Source organism: Lissotriton vulgaris, chromosome 1_1 (genome assembly GCF_964263255.1).
Source record: "Lissotriton vulgaris chromosome 1_1, aLisVul1.2, whole genome shotgun sequence".
Taxonomy (NCBI): Eukaryota; Metazoa; Chordata; class Amphibia; order Caudata; family Salamandridae; genus Lissotriton; species Lissotriton vulgaris.
In genome coordinates, this window is record NC_141685.1 from 759,826,903 (window position 1) to 759,849,432 (window position 22,530).

The 22,530-nt window shown below is 49.4% G+C and overlaps 1 protein-coding gene across 1 annotated transcript in view; it reads left to right on the forward strand.

Annotated features, from left to right (window-relative positions):
• The window catches only part of LAMC1 (laminin subunit gamma 1), a 343,593-nt gene that overhangs the window by 213,666 nt on the left and 107,397 nt on the right, over positions 1-22,530 (forward strand). The window contains exons 9-13 of the mRNA XM_086955666.1: positions 2,906-3,028; positions 3,550-3,739; positions 18,050-18,162; positions 18,734-18,955; positions 19,534-19,722. Of these exons, the coding sequence (XP_086811792.1) occupies positions 2,906-3,028; positions 3,550-3,739; positions 18,050-18,162; positions 18,734-18,955; positions 19,534-19,722 (837 nt within the window). The remainder of the gene's footprint in view (positions 1-2,905; positions 3,029-3,549; positions 3,740-18,049; positions 18,163-18,733; positions 18,956-19,533; positions 19,723-22,530) is intronic.

The following is a 22,530-nucleotide window of genomic DNA, read 5'->3' on the forward strand; positions in this document are numbered from 1 at the left end:
TAGGACTCTCTGGCTGCAGCACAAGGCCCAGCTTGGCAGCGATGTAGTTCTCGACTCCAGATTATATTAGATAGAAAAACAACAAACAACAACTTAGTCTACTTGTACTCTATATCAATCAGAATACAATATACTCACTAAAAAAAGAGACTCGGACACTAGTGCTGAACTACTGAAGTTGAAGTAGTGGTCACTTCACTGTGATGACGACGGGTCGCTACTGGAGAGCACAGGCTGGCTGATGCACACACCACGAGGCGAGAGTCAGACAGAGTATAGAGAACAGGATCAACGTCCGCAGCGCCGCGTAATGGCCAATCACTGCATGACTCAATGAAGTCAGACAGTGATTGGCCATTATCAGTGCGGCTGAGCCACCCACGCGCGGCATCCAATAATGGATTGCCCTGCCCTGCTGTGCGGTGACCGGCCAATCCTGGCGCTGCATGCAGCGCCAGGATTGGTAGGGGGGCACACTGAGTGCTCGCCCTGTCGCCCTTTCTATCGCCGGGGGCTGTCGCCTGGTTAAACCCAGCACACCCCTGGCCACTCGCTATCAGGAGAACTACAATGCGCATGCTTGGGCTAGTTTCAGCCCCAAGCTTTACTTGCGCGCTAGAGCCTCTGTACACCTCTGCTGCTGCAGCTGAGTGACGTGGACTGTCACTCAACTCAAGCTGCACAGCAGTCCAGCCCCCCTGCGCGCAGAGCACTCCCCCGACTCCCGGATACGCCGGGTGCTGCCCGAATTCCATTCCTGACGGCGTTCGGGTCATGTGATTCGAATAAAAGTAAATGACACAAATTATAATTTCCTTCCAGCCGCGGGTCCATGGGCTAGTGGGGCTACGCCCCTACGCCCCAATGGACGCACCGCAGCTGCTACAAGCATCTTTAGGCTTTTTACCTTCCATTGTCGTTCCTGGCATCGTTGCTGATTACACGAGTACAGCGTAATCCTTCCTTCCGAGGAGCTGGATACCCCCCTGAACGTGCTGCGTGCACATTGTGCAGGTATCTTTCCTGTAGGCACGCCTTTAAGACGCCCCCGCCATGCATAAACACCTTGCATGAAGGTCGCACACACACCCAGCAGAAACTGTCTCACTGACCTTAAGGGGAGTTCCCCCCAGTTGAAGATTACATTCTAACAGTGCATGCTTAACTCTTATATACGGGGACTGGACAAAGTCAAAAACATGTCTCTCTTAAACACCTGTTAAGTGACTAGCTGTGTGCCTTTGTTTCCCCTCCATTACATCTATGTGTGAGGACCCCCTTAACCCCCATGCAGGATACTCCACCAAAGAGAGGCCTAATGGACCATTAACTCCGACTTTGTTATGAATTAAGCTGGAGTGGAATCTGTTAAGCCCCTTGCCCGCATTCACGTTGCTGCTCGGAATAAAAGCAGACAACGTGCATGCGCTGCTGAATGTGTCCCGGTGGCAGAAAATTGCTCCGGGACAAGTTCAGCGTATTTCTGGGAGAAGTAGGAAAGGAACGTTGCACACCGCAGCTTTGCAGAAGGGTAGACGACTTTAACACTCTGAAAATAGTGGGTAGATGGCGTCTACCCTCGGCTCGAACCCTGGTTAAGACAATCGCACCCCAATAAGACCTACCACCCGGGAAACCCACAACCCCACTAATAAAGGCTGCAGCCTGGATCACAGTATGTATATGGGTGCTGGTGGATTAAGAAAAGATCTGAGATTAACAATGGTGTAGTGGGGCAGTGCGGGCAAGATTGGGGTACATGAATGGTAGCATGGCATGCAGGAAGGAAATATGTGGGTGTACTGCTGATTCATCCAGATGCGGAGAATGTGGATGGTTCGGTGGGAACAGAGGCCTGACACGAGGCAGTGCCTCGGTGAAGGTGGGCTAGACTACTAGATTATGTTCTGGAGAGCTCTGAAGGGTGTAACTGCGGTTTAGGAGGCTTGCAGCCCAGGGGATCCTTTTGTGGCAGTCACTGAAGGGAGAAATCTGCGGCAAGTTAGTCTTCCCCCAACACTGCATGCTCCGCCTATACGAGGCAGCAAAAAATAGAGTCCGGTTTTTACCTTAATGCACTGTTTAGGCTTCAGTTTTCTCCTACGTGGCTTCCAGTTTTGACTTTCCATTATTAGCAGTTTTTATCTAACTTGTACTTTAGATGTAACTCAATGAAACTCACAACCTGAGATTTAGCATGACAGGGAGTGAGTTTTTGGATTAAGTCCTTTTCTTTCCATTCTTTTATTTCTGGCGTGCTGCAGCCTTCTGCAGTGGATGCTTAGCACTGCCACATTCTTGTTCCTGTTTATGAAACTTGTCAAGTTGCTCATCGGATCCAATGGGCATTAAATTTTCTCATCCCACGGGGACATCCACATACATTCCACACCGTTTGATTTTTCACCTCAATCAAAGCCTTGCACTTGCGTTCCTTTCTCAGTGGTTGTGCCTGAGGTTTGTTTGCACTTCGTAATCCCAGGAAGAATTACCTTGAAATCTCGGCTTTTAGCCAGGAGGTTGTGTTGTAGGCTTGATTCCATTTCCTGCATGTAACAGAGAACAAGGTGAAATAGTTATACAGCATAACCATCATCTGGATTCATGTCATCATAGTCCTCGTTTGATTTTTCAGAACACACAACTGGTCTCCATAGCATCTATTTGTGTCCATGTATGATCTTAAACAACTCAGTGAACACGTTGTTGCGTCTTCGAGGGGGGAGTTTCGAGTTCAATGCCTGGGTGACCACGTACCCTTTTACAGTTTTACTGCAACAGCAGTTTTATAGCACTAACCTGACCTAACCTTCCTTGCAGCAGGTTTTTCAGAAAGTTAAAAGATGGAAGGCAAGAGCTAAGCATATCTGAATAGCCGCAAATAATGTTTTTTTTCCTGTTTCAGATGAAGAAGACTGGCGCGCTGAACAGAGAGATGGCTCTGAAATTTTATTACAATGGTCCTCTGAGAATTCGGACATTTCTGTGATCTCGGACAGCTATTTTCCAATTTATTTCATTGCACCAGGTGAGTTACGTGGTTTCAGATAAATGGTGCACTAACGTGTTGTCAGACCATTTCAGATAGCACAAAGGTGGTGTCATTTGTAGAAATCAGGGTTTTGACAATGAGGATTCTGTAAAATGATTTTTTAACCTAGCTTTATATACACCAGGATTCTACCGTTTCGAGGCACATACAACTGATGCATTACTATAAACCAGCTTAATGCTGCAGATATCTGGCTCAAATCAGTTGCAATGGAGCGCTGAAACATCTCTGTTCGGACCTATGTTGTATTTGTGTTAATAGATTTGAAATGCACAGTGGTTCTGAGATGAAACGGGAGCTTTCTTGTGCAGATAAAGAACTATTACGTCTCTCTTGAATTGGAGATACAAAGGGTGTGGAGAGAATGTCCTAACTTTAAAGCTCCGGCCTTCGTATAGCAATTGTAGAGCAAGTTAAAATTTGTTGGCCACCATTTTTGGTGTTTGAGTGTGGCGGTTATAAAACCTCAGTTTCCACTAATCTTTCTTTCTTTTAAGGCAAGTTCTTGGGCAACCAGCAGTTGAGCTATGGACAGAACATGACTTTCAGCTTCAGAGTGGACAGGAGGGATACTAGACTGTCTGCTGAAGACCTAGTGCTGGAAGGAGCAGGCTTGCGTGTGTCTGTGCCTCTCATTGCGCAGGGAAACTCTTATCCAAGTGAGAATATGCTGAAATATGTCTTCAGGTGAGACTAATGAGCTGAGACTGTTAATGTTGTGGAAGTTTGTTTTAGCGGCAAAGAAGGCGGGGGGCTGCGAGTTTGAAGGCAAACCTGTATGTATGTGTTTGTCGTAGACAGGTGACGAGTCCCTGGTTTTGCAGCGTGAATCTTTCTGGATTCACTATGCTGTGCATATTCCGCGGTCTTGTGGTTGGGTCCGGATTCGAAGTCTTTTCTTTGTTTTTTTTTTGTAGCCCTTGTGGGCGTCGGCGTCACACCTCCTCGGGCGCATTTCCGGTGACGTCGGCATGCTTCCTGCGGAAGCTCCCACTCTTGGGCGCCATCTTCAGATTCTTTTTTCCGCGGTCGGGTCTGGATCGTTCCCGTTGGGCTCCAGACATTTTTGGAGAAAGTACTGAAAAGAGTGGAAGTTGGAGTAGATATTGGAAGGAGAAGACCAGAGAAGACTTCGCAGAACACTGACGAAGAGGAGAGAAGGTGAAAACCTCGAGAACTTCGACGATCGTCGACGTCCACGTGCTCAGTGAGGCCTGAACGCATGAGGATGGACAACACGCCGTTCAAGTTCTGCCCGAACTGCAGACACAAATACGCACAAAAAGACCAGCACCCGGTTTGCAACCTCTGCCTACCGGTAGAACACAGAAGCGAGGACCGCAACGCCTGCGCCGTCTTCGCCCAGAAGACCCTCCGAGTGAGGAAGAGACAGAGGGTAGCACACGCCGCCCTCGGAGGAAAATCCCCGACGCCATCGCTGTACGAGCTGGGGATGTCCTCAGAGGAGGAGGACAACGCTGCCGCAGAAGACGACGGCTACACGGTCGCAGAGACCGATTACGAGAAGACCCCTGATAAGGTAGGAGACTCAACCTCCCATAATAACACCAGAGACCCTGATTCTCGAAAGCTCGAGGCCAAGAGCCCGAAGGCGCCGACGCAGCGACATCTGCCGTCCGCGACCACAAGCAGGCCCAGTGGATCCTCGGAGAAGGAGTCCCTGGCGCCGAAGGCTGTTGACCAGCAGAAAGCGTCGAAGATCGTCGCCGAAAAGGACCGATCGACGTCGAGGGAGAAAGACCCTAAAGCCTCGGCAACGTCCAAAAACCCGAAAGCCAGTACGACGTCCAAGCCGTCGACGCCGAAGATCTCGACGCCGAGCCAGGCGCCGAAGAGAGGAGCCGGACGTTCCGAAGCCGAGAACGCGGCCGAGGTAGAAAGGAAAAGACGTCGGCTGGAAGCCGAGATGGCGAGCCTCTTGCAGCGAAGGAAGGAGGTCGCCGCCGAGATGAGTGCGTTCACGATTCCACACAAGACAAAGCACGCCGTGCTAGATCTGGTCGACGAGGAAGAGGAACATGTCGACGACCATGTGCCTAGCGACGAGATGGTCGACGACCGGGAAGCTGAAGAGAATCCCTACGAGGATTACAGCTACGAGGACGAAGAGGGCAGTAGAGTGGACGACGAGTCGGTCACCTCTGACCCACGCGAGGAGGATTACCTAGACGTCGACACCGAGAGCCCGGAGGAGGCGGTCGACTCGTACCCCTCGAGACCCTCGCCGCCGGACGACATCGGGGCATACAACTCGGCGATACAATCTGCCGCGACTGCATTCAAGTTAAAGCTCGACGAAGAAAAGCAGAAAGCAGACTTCCTGCTAGAAACTTTGCTACCAACACAAACAAGAAGCCAGTTCCTCCCAATGCTCGAGAGCGTCTTGGCGCAGGGAAAGGAAGCGTTCAAGGAGCCCGCTACATGCAAGGCAGTAACTCCCAGAACAGAGAAAAAATACAAGCACTCCTCGAAGGACCCGGCCTACATTCGAGGCGAGGTCTCCGCTGACTCCATTATCACGGCCACAGCTAGGAAGAGGGCGAGCGTATCTACTACCTCTGGCCCACCGCCGGATAAGGAGAGCAAGAGGATGGATCTGATGGGGAGAAGGATCGAGCGAAATGCCGCGACCCACTGGCGCATGGCGAATTCCAACGCCCTGTTAAACCGGCACGTGTACCAAATCATGGAGGGACTGGGGCACTTGGTGAAGGACCTACCCCAGGAGGCCAGGCAGAAGGCCGAAAAATTGGTCGAAGAAGGGAAGAACGCGGCAAATTCTTGCCTTAAGACGGCCCTGGACGGAGCAGACACCGCCAGCAGGCTAATGATGATGGGTGTCACGGAGAGGAGACACGCCTGGCTCAGGATCTCAGGGTTCAAACCCGAGGTGCAACACAGTATCCTGAACACACCGTTCAACGGCGAAACACTTTTCGGAGCAACGGTTGACGACAAACTATGCCAACTCAAAAAAGATAACGAGACTGCAAGATCCATGGGGGCATTGCAGTTCAGAGGCAACAGAAGAGGCACCCCGGCACGGAGGCCCGGCGGAAGAGGTGGAAACCAGCCAGGTACATCGCACCAGGCCTTCCAGCAGACGCACCAGGCAGACTCGCAGGCTCAGCAAGGTCACCAGAAGCAGTCCTGGCAATACCAACCAAGGGGTCAGTCCTTTCGAGGGAGAAATGGACGTGGCCAGAATAGAAGAGGGGGGCAGCAGCCCACCTCGAAGTGACTTCGCACTCCCCCGGGTGCCCGACCACAGAAAAGATCCCAGGGGGCACCACGTACAAGGGGGTCTGGACAATCTAATGACCTACGACCACATGACACCAGTGGGGGGAAGATTAAAGTTCTATCTCCAGGAATGGAGAGATATAACATCAGACAAATGGATCCTAAACATCATTCAATTCGGATACTGCTTGGAGTTGGAGAAAAAACCAACAGACAGAAAACCAAGGGGGAAGCCACCAGCAAAAGAACAGCTGGCGAGACTTCAGGAAGAAGTGCAAGAACTTCTACAAAAAAAGGCCATAGAAAGAGTTCCCTTCAGGGAGAGGAACAAGGGAATATACTCCACGTACTTCCTAGTACCAAAGGTCGACGACAAAATGAGACCCATCCTAGACCTGAGGTTCCTCAACAAATTCATAAGAACACAAAAGTTCAAAATGACCTCCTTGCAGGAGGTGCTGCCGCAGTTGCAGGTCGGAGACTTCATGGTCACGATAGACCTCAGGGACGCCTACTTACACATACCGATGAACGACAAGCACAAGCATATGCTCAGGTTCGCTATCGGAGGAGGCCACTACCAGTTCACAACGCTGGCCTTCGGACTAAAATCAGCACCGAGGGTATTCACGAAGTGCCTCGCGGCTGTCTCAGCGCACTTACGAAGACAGGGGATACACGTATACCCTTACCTCGACGACTGGCTGGTAAAAGCAAGCTCGTACCAGAAGTGCAAGCAGCATGCACATACAGTGACGAGAACACTCATACACTTGGGGTTCTCCGTGCATTGGAAGAAATCATCAATGGAGCCGGAGCAAGTGAAGATCTTCCTGGGGGCAGAGATCAACACCGTACAGGGCAAAGTGTTCCCCAGCGAGAAGAGAGCAAGGGCACTGGTCAAGGAAACTCGCCTATACCGGAAGGGGCAAGCTCGGACAGTGAGGACTGCGAGCAAGATCATGGGAATGATGGCATCATGCATCCACCTAGTGCCGAATGTGCGGCTCCACATGAGACCCATGCAAGAATGGCTGCAGGAACAATGGTCACAGGCTTCGGGCAGTTGGGAGGATCTTGTGGTGGTGACGCACGCAGTGCAGAAGGAGATGGCATGGTGGACCCTGGAGAACCTAACAAGGGGGCAGCCACTTACACTCCCAACTCCGACAGTGACCATCACCACGGACGCATCCCTGAAGGGATGGGGCGCTCACATGGAGGAACTCAAAGTGAGGGGCCTTTGGACGCCAGCAGATGCAACAAAACACATCAATTACCTAGAACTGAAGACAATCTTCCTTGCACTGAAAGCCTTCCAGACAAGACTGTACAGGCAGAGGGTGTTGCTACAGACAGACAACACCACGGCGATGTTCTACATCAACAAACAGGGTGGAACACAGTCGACAACGCTTTCGACGCTGGCGCAGGAGATATGGAGGTGGGCCATCCCTCTCCAGATAGACTTGATAGCCATACACCTACCAGGCAAGGAGAACATTCAAGCAGACTGGCTGAGCAGACAGACCTCGGCATCCCACGAGTGGGAGCTCAATGCTCAGGAGACGAGGAGGCTGTTCAACAGGTGGGGGAAACCATCGGTGGACCTGATTGCAACACGCCAGAATGCGAAATGCCGAAACTTCGCATCCAGACAACACGAAGAGGGGTCCCTTGGGAATGCCCTATGGATAGACTGGTCCAGGAAATTTGCATACGCTTTTCCCCCGATACCGCTGATTCACAGAGTGCTGAGCAAGTGCAGGGCGAGCACGATGACCCTGATACTGGTCGCGCCACAGTGGGCGAGGCAGACATGGTACTCGCAGATCATGGAGATGGCGCAGTGTGCGCCCCACAGATTCAGCAGGAGAAAGGACCTGCTCTCCGTGCAGAACGGAGAGGTGCTGCACCCAGAACCAGAGAGCCTGAGCCTAGTAGCATGGCTCCTGAGGACATCTAATTCGCACATTTGAAACTACCAGAGAACACCCTCAGGGTCCTTCGGGAGGCACGAAGGCCCAGCACAAGGAAGTGCTATGTCGCAAAGTGGAAAAGGTTCACGATGTGGTGCAGGAGGGAGAGACTTCACAATAAAATGAAGAAGGACTCCACAGTACTGAAGTACCTGACACACTTGCTGGACAAAAAGCTCAGCTCGTCCTCCTTGAGAGTTCACCTGGCGGCTATAGTGGCATACACAAGGGGTGAGATGGGCAGAAGCTTCTTCACATCACAAGTTGTAAAGAGGTTCCTCGAAGGAGCAAAAAGGATTGCACCACCCAAGCGGGTGCCACCGCCGGCATGGAACTTAAACGTGGTCCTGACGGAACTCATGAAGGAGCCCTTCGAGCCGCTTCACAAGGCCTCTTTGAAGATGCTAACTATGAAAACTGCTTTCCTGGTTGCAATTACATCCTTACGCAGAGTGAGCGAACTGCAAGCGTTGACGCTACAGGAGCCATACTTACAAATACACAATGACAGGGTGGTGATGAGGACCGACCCACATTTCATGCCAAAGGTGGTGTCCAGGTTCCACATGAACCAGTCCATTCAGATACCGAGTTTTTTCCAAAAACCAACCACTAGCGCAGAGCGAGCCCTGCATACCCTGGACGCCAGAAGGGCGGTCATTCATTACATCGAAAGGACAAAAGGACACAGGAAAACGAAACAGTTCTTTGTGTCGTTCGCCAACAGTTACATGGGCAAGGCGGTAACTAAGAACACTATTGCACGATGGATCGCGCAAACTATCCAACTCTGCCACAAAAGGGCGGGAGAAGAACTGGCGGAGGGGGCACGTGCCCACTCCACTAGGAAGAAGGGGGCTACAATAGCTTTCCTGGCCAATACACCCATACAAGACATATGCCTGGCGGCAACATGGGCTTCGGTGCACACATTCACGAAGCACTATTGCGTGGATGTTCAGATGAACAAGGAAGCACCAGTCGGACAAAGGGTGCTCCAGCATATATTCAGAAACCAGAGCTCATCTTCCACCCAGCCACCACGGAAGTGAGAAACCGCTACGAAATCTATGCACAGCATAGTGAATCCAGAAAGATTCACGCTGCAAAACGAATAGTTTCTTACCTGTCGGTGTAGTTTTGCAGCTTGAAGATCTTTCTGGATTCACTAGCGAACCCACCCACCTCCGCCAGAAAGATGAGGCTGGAGAGAGAAGAGGTGGTCAAAAAAAAAAAAAAAGGTGATAGGAGATGAAGTAACAGAATATAAGGACATGTGGTAAAGAAATTATCACCTTGAATAGAACATTGCCATGGCTTCGGAAAAGAAGGAAACACGGAAAAAAGAATCCGAAGATGGCGCCCAAGAGTGGGAGCTTCCGCAGGAAGCATGCCGACGTCACCGGAAATGCGCCCGAGGAGGTGTGACGCCGACGCCCACAAGGGCTACAAAAAAACAAACAAAAAAAAAACAAAGAAAAGACTACGAATCCGGACCCAACCACAAGACCGCGGATTATGCACAGCATAGTGAATCCAGAAAGATCTTCAAGCTGCAAAACTACACCGACAGGTAAGAAACTATTCGTTACCTTTTGCTTAATGACCAGATTTGTGGAAGATCCAGTGATTTTTGTGGTGGAAGTATTGTAGTTTGAGTGGTGGGTGTTTAGGCATGGATATTGCTTGAAACACTTTGGGTTGCTACAACACAAGCGGCTGAAGTTTCAGCCCACTTTGAATCAGTACCAGAGTTGGATCCAAATTTCTTCATATCCTTTGCAAGAAAAAGGCCCTTCCAAAAGACCGGAGGCATGAACATTTGCACAAGAGACTATCAAAACCTGAAAAACCTTGAAATTCAGTGAGTAGACCTGAGCGCAGCCCCAAAAGATAACTTTGCCGGCTAGGGTCAATACTGTAACAGTTGGGGTTGCTTTTCTTTTCTTCTATGTACCCAGTTTATACCTGATCTCCTTACCTCCCTATTAGTAAACATCCGTTCTTTTTGTAAAGCAAGGGACCCGATTGAGCTTTGACTTTACTTGGTGTCATGCTGTACCGTGAGTTTTAAACAGTTCGAGGCATGTGGGCTGCTGAATTCATATCTGTTCATAGATCGCCGCCTAGTGTTGGGTCCGGATGATTGCACATTGTTGTCCTGGAAGAGTCTTCGAAGTATCACGAGATAGGTGGCTCCTCCCCTGGACTACAGTGCGCATGGGCATCGCCTCCATCCCCAGATTGTTTTTTTCCGCCATTGGGTTCGGATGTGTTTCGGTTCCCTCTGTCGGAATCGATAGTTGTTTAACTTTCCTTACTTGAGACCAAAAGGTCTTTAGGACTCGTGTCGGTATTGTCTATCGTTCGGGTTGGTTTATTCATCGGCTCCGAACACTTGCTGCCCTTCCGCGTGCTGTCGGCGCGGACGGGCCTACCGACGCTCCAGACTACTTCAACATGGAACGAACTCCGTTTAAGAGGTGCCCAATGTGTGCCTCTAAGTATTCACACCTCGACGTGCACCCTGTGTGCAACAGATGCTTGTCGCCGAACCACGACGAGGCCAGGTGTATGGCCTGCTCCAAGTTCCGGTCGAAGAAGACTCTCAAACTACGTCGGGCCGCAAGACTGCAGGCCCAGTTATCGGCACCCCCACCAGCCAACATCTTTGAGGAGGATGTTGAAGACGACACCGTCCTACAGGTTTCGGACTCTAACCCGGCGTCGGAGGATGAAAACTACGACGCGGGAGATGAAGAGTTCGAGGAAGTCGTCGAGGAGGTAGGGGACGACGACGGGGCCATTGCCACCGTGGAGGATAGCTCGGAGGAAGAGCATCCTCATACTGACTCCGGGGCAGAACCCCAGCATAAGGCCCAGGTCGAGGGATCGCCTTCGGGCCTTACCCAAGACCTCAATACTCGTCCCACGGCCCTGCCTCCGGGCCCGGCCACGGACATTGGTGATGCGCCACTCCCGGTACAGAAACCGAAAGTGAAGCCATCGGGATCCGCACCATCAGTATCGAAACCGAAAGTGCAAGTCGCACTGGTGGGATCAAAGGCTCCAGAGGCCTCGGCGCCGAAGAAATCCAAAATGGCCGCCGAGATCAAGAGCCACACCAGAATGGCCGACCCGAAGACCCCCGTGTCGAAGCCGAAGGCGAAAACGCCCAACGCGGCTGCGTCGGCGCCAAGAAGGTCGATGACCCTAAGAAAGCCTCACAAAAGCGTCAGGATGACCCCAAGTCTCTGGCTGCGCCGATCCCGGTCGACAAAGCCAAGGGAGGTGCTGTGTCGGCTCCGAAGACTGCGCCTTTGGTCGCCGACCCGAATCCGGACTCGGAGGACTCGCTCGAACCGGTCCAGCCCTCCCCCTCCTTTACCAAAAAGGTCATGGAGTCCCTTCAGCGTATCCGGAAGGAAGCAGCGGCTCTCGAGCCGAAGGATGTGGCGCCGAAGCCTCCGCAGAAACCGGCGAAGGCGCAAACGCCGATCCACTTCACGCTCCCGCCAAAGACGGCGCCGAAGGCTTTCGCGCCGAAACATGGGGCCGGGGTGCCCTTGAAGCTGGTGTCTACGCCTAAAGCATCCTTGGTAGTGCCGAAGCCACGGCATCAACCACTAGCGGACGAGGAGCATCGAGAGGTTGTCATCGACGCCAACACAGGCAAGCTCTCTCTCCTTAAAAGGAAGATCACCCCGGAGCCTGTGTTGGAGCATTTTCACATTCCACTTAAAAAGAAGTTGGACTCTGCGGGTACTCCTGCCCCTATGGAGCCTGCATCTCCACAAGGTCTGGAACTCTCACCCACTCACTCTGACGCTGGGGAGGGTGACTGGGACGAGGAGGAGGAGTACAATTATCCAGCGTACTCTGATCCAGAGGAGGTCAATGAGCCATGGACTGCTGGAGGCGACCCTGAGGACCCTCAGTCAGGACACGAGCCGCAGCTTTTTGCTGCAAAAACTTCCCCAACAGAGGACTCTGCAGCCTTCAACGCTCTAATTGAGAGAGCGGCGGCCAATCATGATGTCGACCTCCATGCCGACCCAGTGGATGTCGATTTTCTGTTTGACACTTTCTCGGTGGCTGAAAAAACTGTCAAGACATTGCCAATGCTCAAAGGAGTGCTAAAGCATGCGCCTGAGGTTTTCAAGGAGCCCACCCGGGCAAGAGTCGTCAATCCTCGTATTGACAAAAAATACAAGGCAGCGCCCACTGACCCAACGTACATCAAGGGACAGTTGCCACTGGACTCTTTGGTTGTCTCCAACGCACGTAAGCGGGCAAACTCAGACCACGGGTGATGCTCCTCCCCCAGACAAAGAATCGAAGGTCTTTGAAGCCTCAGGGAAACGTATTGCTGCGCAGGCAGCTAATATTTGGCGCATTTTGAACACGCAAGCCCTACTTGCACGCTACGATAGGGCACACTGTGACACCCTAGAAACCCTTCTACAGCACTTACCTGATCAGTACAAGGAGGGAGCTGAAATGTTGATTCAGGAGGGGAAGCTTATCACCAATGCTTCAATTAAGTGCGCACTGGACGTGGCTGATACTGCCTCCAGGGCTATAAACACTAGCGTGCTACTGCGTAGGCATGCATGGCTTAGAATATCAGGCTTTAAACCAGACATACAGACTACCATCTTAAACCAAACAGTTAATCCAGACCACCTGTTTGGGCCAGAAGTGGATGCAGCCCTTGAAAAGATGAAAAAAGACACTGACACTGCTAAGTCTATGGGTGCCCTACAGTCCCAGCAGTTTCGGGGTGGTTCCTTTCGCCGCTCCAATAACAGAGGCACCTCAAGGGGTCAGGCATCACAATCCACGCAGTACTATAAAAGCAACACCCAATCCTCATACACCAACAAGGATAGAGGGGGTTACTGGGGCAACAACGTCATAGGCAGAGGACGTGGAAATAACAGCTCCAGGTCCTCCACCGCCAGCAAACAGTGACGCCTTGTCACTGCCCCCCGACCACACAACACCAGTCGGGGGGAGACTCCAGCAGTTCCTTCCCGCGTGGAAATCCATCACCACGGACAGGTGGGTCAAATCTCTTATCCAATACGGCTATTGTCTGGAACTCACTTCCACTCCACCAAACATACCTCCAAGAAGCCGTCCTATGTCCGGCGAGCACTTGCACTTGTTGCAGCAGGAAGTCCAAGTCATGCTGCAAAAAGGGGCAATAGAGCTCGTTCCACTGCAAGAAAGGGGAACAGGGGTTTACTCCCTGTACTTTCTAATCCCCAAAAAGGACGGATCTCTCAGGCCCATCCTGGACCTCAGGCCCCTCAACTGGTACATTCTGTCAGAACACTTCCATATGCTCACGTTGCAGCAGGTTCTCCCCCTGCTTCGACAGGGGGACTTCCTGGCTACTCTGGATCTCAAGGATGCATACTTTCACATTCCCCTGCATCCTTCACACAGGAAGTACCTAAGGTTCACCATTCAAGACCAGCACTACCAGTTCAGGGTTCTGCCTTTTGGGGTCACCACAGCGCCCAGGGTCTTTACGAAGTGCCTCGCGACTGTGGCGGCGCATCTCAGACGTCAAAGCATCCACGTCTACCCCTATCTGGACGACTGGCTCATTCAGGCAGTCGGAACAAGTGCGCCGACCACGTGTCCCGCACCATTCATCTCCTGCACGATCTGGGATTCTCACTGAATTACCCAAAATCTCATCTCCAGCCCGCCCACATACGGCAGTATCTGGGCGCGACAAACACTCTGGCGGCCACTGCGCAGCCGAATTCAGTGAGAGTCGCCAGTATTCAGACGCTGATCCAACGATTCAGCCCTCAGCACTCGCTGCCAGCGAAGGTGTTCATGCAGTTGATAGGCATGATGGCCTCCTGCATCTCCATTGTCCCGCACGCGAGGTTACATATGCGTCCGCTTCAGGAGTGCCTAGCACGTCAGTGGACTCAGGCTCATGGGCAACTAACAGACCTAGTGTTGGTGAGCGGTCGGGCGTACAACTCTCTGCATTGGTGGAATCCACAAAACCTTTGCAAGGGCCGACAGTTCCAAGAGCCTGTGCCACAGATTATCCTGACGACGGACGCTTCTCTCCAGGGATGGGGAGCGCATGTACTCCACTACATAGTGCAGGGACTATGGACACTACAGCAAAGGAAGATGCACATCAATGTATTAGAACTGATGGCAATCTTCATGGCCTTAAAGGCATTCAAAGTACATCTGTGCAACAAGGTCGTGTTGATCCGGACGGACAACATGACGGCCATGTACTACATTCAGAAACAGGGGGGCACACACTCTCCGCAGCTGTCTCATCTGGCTCAGAGCATGTGGAAGTGGGCCATTCAAAGGAACATTTTCCTAATGGCAGAACATCTCCCAGGCAAAGACAATCAGATGGCGGACTTGCTCAGCAGGCACAGCCACCAAATGCACGAGTGGGAGATACATCCATCAGTACTCCGACCGTACTTCCAAAGGTGGGGTCATCCAGAGATAGACCTGTTCGCCACACGGGAGAACGCCAAATGCCAAAGCTTCGCCGCCAGGTTCCCACACCCGCAATCGCAGGGCAATGCGATATGGATGAACTGGTCAGGCAGATTTGCGTACGCTTTTCCCCCAGCACCTCTGATACCGCTGGTGGCGCGCAAGCTCAGGCAGCACTCGATGACTCTCATCCTGGTTGCTCCAACGTGGGCTCGCCAACCATGGTACACCACGTTTCTGGAACTTTCCGTGGTACCGCATCAAAGGCTTCATCTCATGCCCAGCCTTCTGACGCAGAGCCATGGCGACATTCAGCACCCAGATCCGCAACAGCTCAACCTGGCGATCTGGCTCCTGAAGTCCTAGAGTTTGGCTACCTCAATCTTCCCCCGGATTGCATGGACATCATTCGGGAGGCAAGAAAGCTCACTACTAGAGCATGTTATGCGGCTAAATGGAAGCGGTTTGTCATTTATTGTGCGAACCACGACATTAACCCGCTGGATGCTTCCATTCAGAACATCATCTGTTACCTGTTTCATCTGTACCAATGCAATTTGGCGTATTCTTCCATCCGCATTCACCTGTCTGCGATGGCCGCATGCCTCCAGAATAGGCAACACCTTTCACTTTTCAAGGTGCCTGCTATTAAGGCATTTCTGGAAGGACTCAAAAGGGTCATTCCACCACGGACACCACCAGCTCCAGAATGGAACCTCAATGTGGTTCTCACAAGGCTGATGGGTCCTCCTTTTGAGCCACTACACTCTTGTGAGCTTCAGTTTCTGACTTGGAAAGTGGCTTTCTTAGTAGCAATTACATCGCTACGGAGGGTTAGCGAGTTGCAGGCCCTCACCATCCAAGAGCCTTTTTTCCAAGTCCATGCTAACAGGGTGGTGCTCCGCACTAACCCTAAATTTCTACCCAAGGTTGTGTCTCAATTCCACATAAACCAAACAATCGAGTTGCCGGTGTTTTTTCAGAATCCTGAGTCGCTGGCGGAGCGGATGCTCCACACCCTTGACGTTAAAAGGGCCCTAATGTATTACATTGACAGGACGAAGGATTTTCGAAAGACTAAGCAGCTTTTCATTGCCTTTGCATCACACCACAAGGGTAACGCTATTTCCAAGGCTGGTATTGCTAGGTGGATCGTGAAATGTATTCAGATCTGTTACGCTAAGGCTAAACGCACTCTTACAATTCCACCAAGAGCCCACTCCACCAGAAAGTTGGGGGCCTCAATGGCTTTCCTTGGGAACATTCCCTTAGAGGATATATGTAGAGCAGCCACATGGTCTACCACACATACATTTACTAAACATTACTGTGTAGACGTGCACTCTAAACAGCAGGCAGCTGTAGGTCAGGCTGTTCTCAAGACACTTTTCCAAACTGCTGCAGCTGGCACGGGCGGCCGCCGATAATGGGGGACTGCTATGTATTCTATGCACAGATATGAATTCAGCAGCCCACATGCCTCGAACTGCAAATGCTACTTACCAGTATGCATCTGTTCTTGGCATGTAGGGCTGCTGACATTCATATCGCCCGCCCTCCTCCCCGGCGCCTGTAGCAGCTGCAGTATTCATATATATGCTCATAGCATGGTCATCACTCACATAGTTCTCTCCATCTCGGCCACAATGGCTAAAAACAATCTGGGGATGGAGGCGATGCCCATGCGCACTGTAGTCCAGGGGAGGAGCCACCTATCTCGTGATACTTCGAAGACTCTTCCAGGACAACAATGTGCAATCATCCGGACCCAACACTAGGCGGCGATCTATGCACAGATATGAATGTCAGCAGCCCTACATGCCAAGAACAGATGCATACTGGTAAGTAGCATTTGCATTATCACCTCATAGAGTAAACCTTGAATGTGTGCCCTCACTGCCTAGAAAGAGTGAAGTGCCGAAAGAGAAGTAACCTAGCTATTCAATTGGGGAATAATGTTTTTGGGGCCTTGGAACACCAGAGGTTGATGACAGCTGCCGCCCAGTTTACTGTCCAATCACCCACATCTGCTAAAGGAGTGACTTACATCGATTATTACACAAAACAATTTTCACCTGCATTGACAAGTTCTGAAGACGTATGATTCCTTTCCAATGTCACCTTTTGGAATGAGAAACACCTTCCTCTTCTCATCATGTAAAACTAGTAACATGATGGCTATAATGTGAGACTTTCATATGCTGATTAAAAAAAAAGAAAATGTGCAAGCAGTCTCGGGACACCGAGCAGGTAATGTATGTAGGGACGAGTCTTTTGCATGGTGTTAAGAGGTTGTGACATTCTGTTTATTTTCCATCATCTGCTTTGGTTTCCTTCAAGTTGACTAGCCAGTTTGTGTGCCCACCAGATGGACCTCCATCATTGCTTATTAATAATTCAATAAAACAGAGCCCACTTTTACAGAAATGAGTTAAGCCCAAAAAGTACAACACCGCGGGTGACTAAAGCGTGCTCATGGCTGCACTCTAGTTGGGGAGTCTGCTTGCTGTCCCTCCCACGTGTAGGTCCAACTGTTCTCCAGTGACTAGAATCTTTTCCTGTCGTGTGGTGTTTCACATGCAACATTAGGTGTCTGTATAATGCCACAGGTGTCCATTATAGATTATGTGAAGTTAACACAAGATGGTGATTTTCTTGCTGGTTGTCCTTGTCCTCGATTGCACCCTCCAGACACACTTCATGTTCATTTGGCTTCTGTCCTGACATGCCATTAAATGTTCTAAATGCATTTTCAGGTTGTCTCTGGCTCAGAAGGTGATGTGTCCCTTGTGTTTGATTGCGTCCTATTTTACTACCCTGTTAAGTGTAATTATCTTAGAAGTGATGGCAACGATTGAACATACAATTTGTATATTTTTTTGGGCTGTCCCCAGCTCTTTAACTACTCCTACAACCTGCTAAATGAAACCTTGAATGATGGATCTTGCTAGTCTTGAGTTAAGAGCCCAAAAGGTAGAAAAGTAGATGTATGAAATGTGATAGTATTAAAAACACCACTGATAAAAAATACCTGCTTAGTGTACTGTCCAATAATTATTCACTGCCCCAGAACTCCCAAAAAAGCCATCCCTGCAGATAGTTGATTGTAATGCCGGTAAACCGTCTTTTGACTTCTTTTGAGTTTTGTGAATTTGTAACAAAATAAGCAGTTCGTTTTTGGTAGCTGGCATTGGTTCTACGCTCCTGCTTAAATAAGCATTTTAACTTTAAAAAATGTTTTTCTTCCCCACAGGTTACACGAAGCAACAGACTACCCTTGGAGGCCAACTTTAACCCCTTTTGAATTTCAAAAAATGCTTTACAATCTCACCTCTATCAAGATACGTGGAACATACAGCGAGAGAAGTAAATCCCTCATATGTACTGTTTATAGTTGAGGTGCTGGGAATTTTGTTCACAAACTCAGCTTACAATTGACAAAACCTTTCAGTTTCTAGCAATCTTTCCGCGTCCACATTTTTCCTTACCGTTAGGCGTTTCCTACATGGTGTGTGCAACACTGGACTCTTTTTCAAAATGTATTTTAATGAAAAAACATATTATTGTAATCCCATTTTAGAACCCATTTCCCAAGTACTTCATTGGGGAATTTATTCTGCCGCTTTAAGTTTGACTTAGAGTGAGCACCCGTAATTCCCTTCACCTGGCCAAGTCTCTGCGCCCAATGAAGGATACCAAACGTTTGTCCTAATGTGGCAGGTGTTACGGGTGGGTTGGTTGTGTATATGATGACGATACCTATGGTTGGATAGAGTTACTTTTAAGTATTTGTCCCTATGCTGCACCCCCTCTTGGATTAATTCTGATTTTTGAGGGGTTGCAGAGGTTGGCCACCTTCAATACTATTTCTGCACAAATGTTTTTTAATTCCAAGTGACTCTGTGAAATATTTACATTCCTATGTTCTTATCCACAGGTGCTGGATATCTAGACGATGTCACTATTGTGACTGCACGTGCTGGGCCTGGTGAGCCTGCATCCTGGGTGGAAACCTGCACTTGTCCCCAAGGATACCTTGGACAATTCTGTGAAAGTTGTGCTCCAGGATACAGAAGGGAGTCCCCTAGCTTGGGACCTTACAGCCCGTGTGTTCTGTGTACCTGCAACGGACACAGCGAGACCTGCAATCCTGAATCTGGTAAGACAGCTTGTGAAAATGGGATAAAATGCTTAAAAAAAACAAAAAAAACCTTCCCCACACTTTCACAAGGTATTTTAGGGGGTCTGCCAGCAGCAGGATGAAGTGAAGTATTAACTAAAAAATTGCACTACAACGTTATTATAGAAGACAGCAGTGCCACGGCTGAGCTAGAGCATGCTTGTCAGGAGCCCATGCCAAAAAAACAGAGATGCTGTTTTGAATATGAAAAAAAATGCTTCAACTTCTGTTGCTCCAGAAGGAAAGGTCACTGCCTGCTTCCTAAAATTAAACTATACCTCTGCATCGGAGGAGCAGCAGACTTATTGTATTACACTTCTGTAAGCGTGAGACAACAGCATCTGTATAACAGAGGAGGTTGTGAAATGTGAGAAAAAAGCAGACATATTCAAAAAATTGTCCAAAGTCTCCTAGAGATTAGAGAGCCTATTCCTAAAGCTATGGCTTGCAGGACATCTCTGTAGATGTAACTTGAGAATGCATTTTTTGTAATAGCCCAAAATAACAGCGCAACCCGTTTTGCGACAGTGAGAAAACGTATCAACTCTTCTTTACAGGCGTGTGTGACTGTAGAGACAACACCGCAGGCCCCCATTGTGAGCGATGCAGTGAAGGATATTATGGGGATTCAACAGCGGGCACCTCATCAGATTGCCAACCTTGTCCGTGTCCGGGAGGCACCAGCTGTGCTGTCGTTCCAAGAACAAAGGAGGTTGTCTGCACCAACTGCCCAGCTGGCACCACCGGTAAGTCCTGCGCGTGAACCCCTCTGCTACATATGGTAGTCAAACTTCCCAAATTTGTTTAAAATTGTGATATTTCGCTTTTCGTCACCTTCCAAATACTAGAAAGCAGTTAACATTTTTAAAACACTCCCTGGTTAGTACCAGATCTAATTAGGCCAATAGGTTTTCTGTTCTACTCCACTGAACTCCTAGATCTCGAGACGCTGCCAACAGCAGTACTTGGTAAATAGATCAGAGTTCTACTAGTGTAACACCTATTACTCTTTCTTAATCAATCCCCAGGCATTTTATTTTATCCTTAACCTTTTAAGGTACGACTGAAATTCCTAACTCTACATGTTAGTATACCTTATTCCTTCAGTTTTTTGGGTTTTAGGGCGGTCAGTGCTTTCTCATAAATATCTGTGGTGGGTAATGTTTAAAAAAAAATGTAAGCCACTCTGGGTGGAGCTGTGTTGCAATTGGGTAAATGGTTTACTGCCTTTTGGCATTTAAATCTCCAGTGGTAATGAAGTTGAGTAGTTAACATTTTTGTAGTCGGTTATATACACAGATGCAACATAATGTAGTGAATAAGGCACAAACTTGGAGGTGAGTAGTTTATCCTCAAAGAAGATTGGGGCTTTGTGAACAGTTGAGTAGCAGAAGGGCCATCCACATGGCAGGAAGGTTGCAACATTGTATCATTTGTGTCTGGGGCCACTTTCTCATTGACTGAATCATATGAGAGCTATTGAGAACCATTAGTAAACTATTAGTAAACAATAGTTAAAGACTTACAAGTTCCAAAATTTTAAGGTGACCCCGCAACCCACATCTCAGTAGGATTATGTTGTGGCCTTAGTCAATGCAGCATAAAACCATGAGCATATATGTGATGAAACAGATTAGAGTCTTCTATTTGCCTGAGAAGGTGTCCACATCGTTTGGTCATCTGCGTGTTTCAGATGTTTAGTCCGAACTACCAGGCCAGGTCCTTCCTGGACTGGAAACAAGCATCCTAGGACCAGTTTCATGGTTTCACCCCTCACTAGCTAGGCTAGCTCGACTCCAGTGACATGGAAAGCACTGGAGCCAATTCTGGGCATACCCGTCCCACTCAGGGTGACAAATGCAAAAAGAACAATTGATGGACAGAATGCAGAACAATGTCATACATTCAACTCAGTACAGAGAAGTTATCCTGGCTGATGAAGGGTGAAAACCCGACACTGGTCCTAGGATACTTGTTTCCGATCCATGGAGGACCTGGCTTGGTAGTTCGGGCTGGACTGTTCCCATGAGGCACAGGATCAAGACTGATTTGCACATGGCCAGGTCTAAACTGAGGTGGCATGGTGAGCAAAAGAATTATGGATTTAACCCAGATCTCTTGACTTGGGGTGAATGTTTTGCTTTGTTCTGCATTCCGTTCATCAATTGTGTGTCTTTTGAACTAAAATGCAGGCCTCCAGGAGCCTGTTCTTCTGCCTATCGGGTCTGGTATATCACTTATTCAGTCATGCGTTGAGGACCTTTCACTGTAAGGCCTAGGGCTATGGCACTAGAAGTAGGTATATTTTCAGTGCTGCTTCTGGATCTCTTTGCCCTGTCTTTGTGCTAAGGGATGGACAGCGGTGTGAAGGATTGCTTCCCAGGATAATGTCTGGTCTCCCAAGTGAGGTTCAATACCGGAGTTGGCTTGGACCATTTAGCAGACCAGTTGCTTTAATGAGGTTCTTCTCATTCTGGAAGGCAAGTTGACCAGTGCACTTGACAGTGGGCCAGCACTTATGTGATTGAACTTGCCCCCTCACGCTCCTCCAAACATTGCTGAGGTCTCCTCTTTTTTATGGGTGGGTTTCACTTCATACTCCTAGTGTGCACTAAAAGGCCTATTCCGGTCCATGATAATGTACGGTGTCCTGGAGGGGGTGCATCAAGTGTGCCCTCATTGTGCGTGTTGGACTCCGGTGGTAGCAGTGTACCGTATTATTTAAATTTATAGAGTGGCAAGACCCTTTTCTTTTTTTAGGAGTGGCTCCTCGTGTGTAAAATTCCGCTGTACAGGAATCTCAGAACCTTGTGTTGAAATAAATGGAGAAATAATGCACGCAGATCCCAAACAATTGAACCTAGCGATCTGGGTCCTGAGGTCATAGAATTTGGATACTTAGATTTACCTCCAAACTACAGATTTACCTGACAACTACAGGAAGACACTGGTTTAGACCCTAGTCATCAGTAGACTTGATTATTGTAATGGCCTGTACATCTCGGCCAATGAGGAACAACCAAGCACATTACAAGTCGTGCAAAATACTGCGGCGAGACTTGTTCTCAATGCCCAACCAAGGACCCCATCACGTCCACTTCTGACCAAACTCCACTGGCTGCCGATTAGACAACGTGTCTAATTCAAAATCTGCTGCACTATACATAGGTGTTTGTTTGGCACAGGCCCCAAATATCTGACCGAAAAATTCAACCTCTACCGCCCAGGACGCTCCCTGCGTTCCAGCAGTCAGCAGCTACTAGAGGTTCCCAGAGTCAAGAGAGCTAGACAAGGAGGCCAAGCCCTCTTTTATAAAGGCCCCTTTCTGTGGAATTCACTCCCTCTCACTCTGAAACAAACCACCAACTTTCTGTCTTTTAGGAAGTTCTTAAAAACCCACCTATTCTCTACATCCTAAAAGAAAAGTTCAGCTATATCCCAGCGTAAACACTTTGGGTTCTATCTGGTAGAAGCACAAGCGCTGAGATACCCCTACGGGGGTCGAGTCCTGCGCTTTACAAGAACATAAATAAATAAATATGAAAATCATTAAA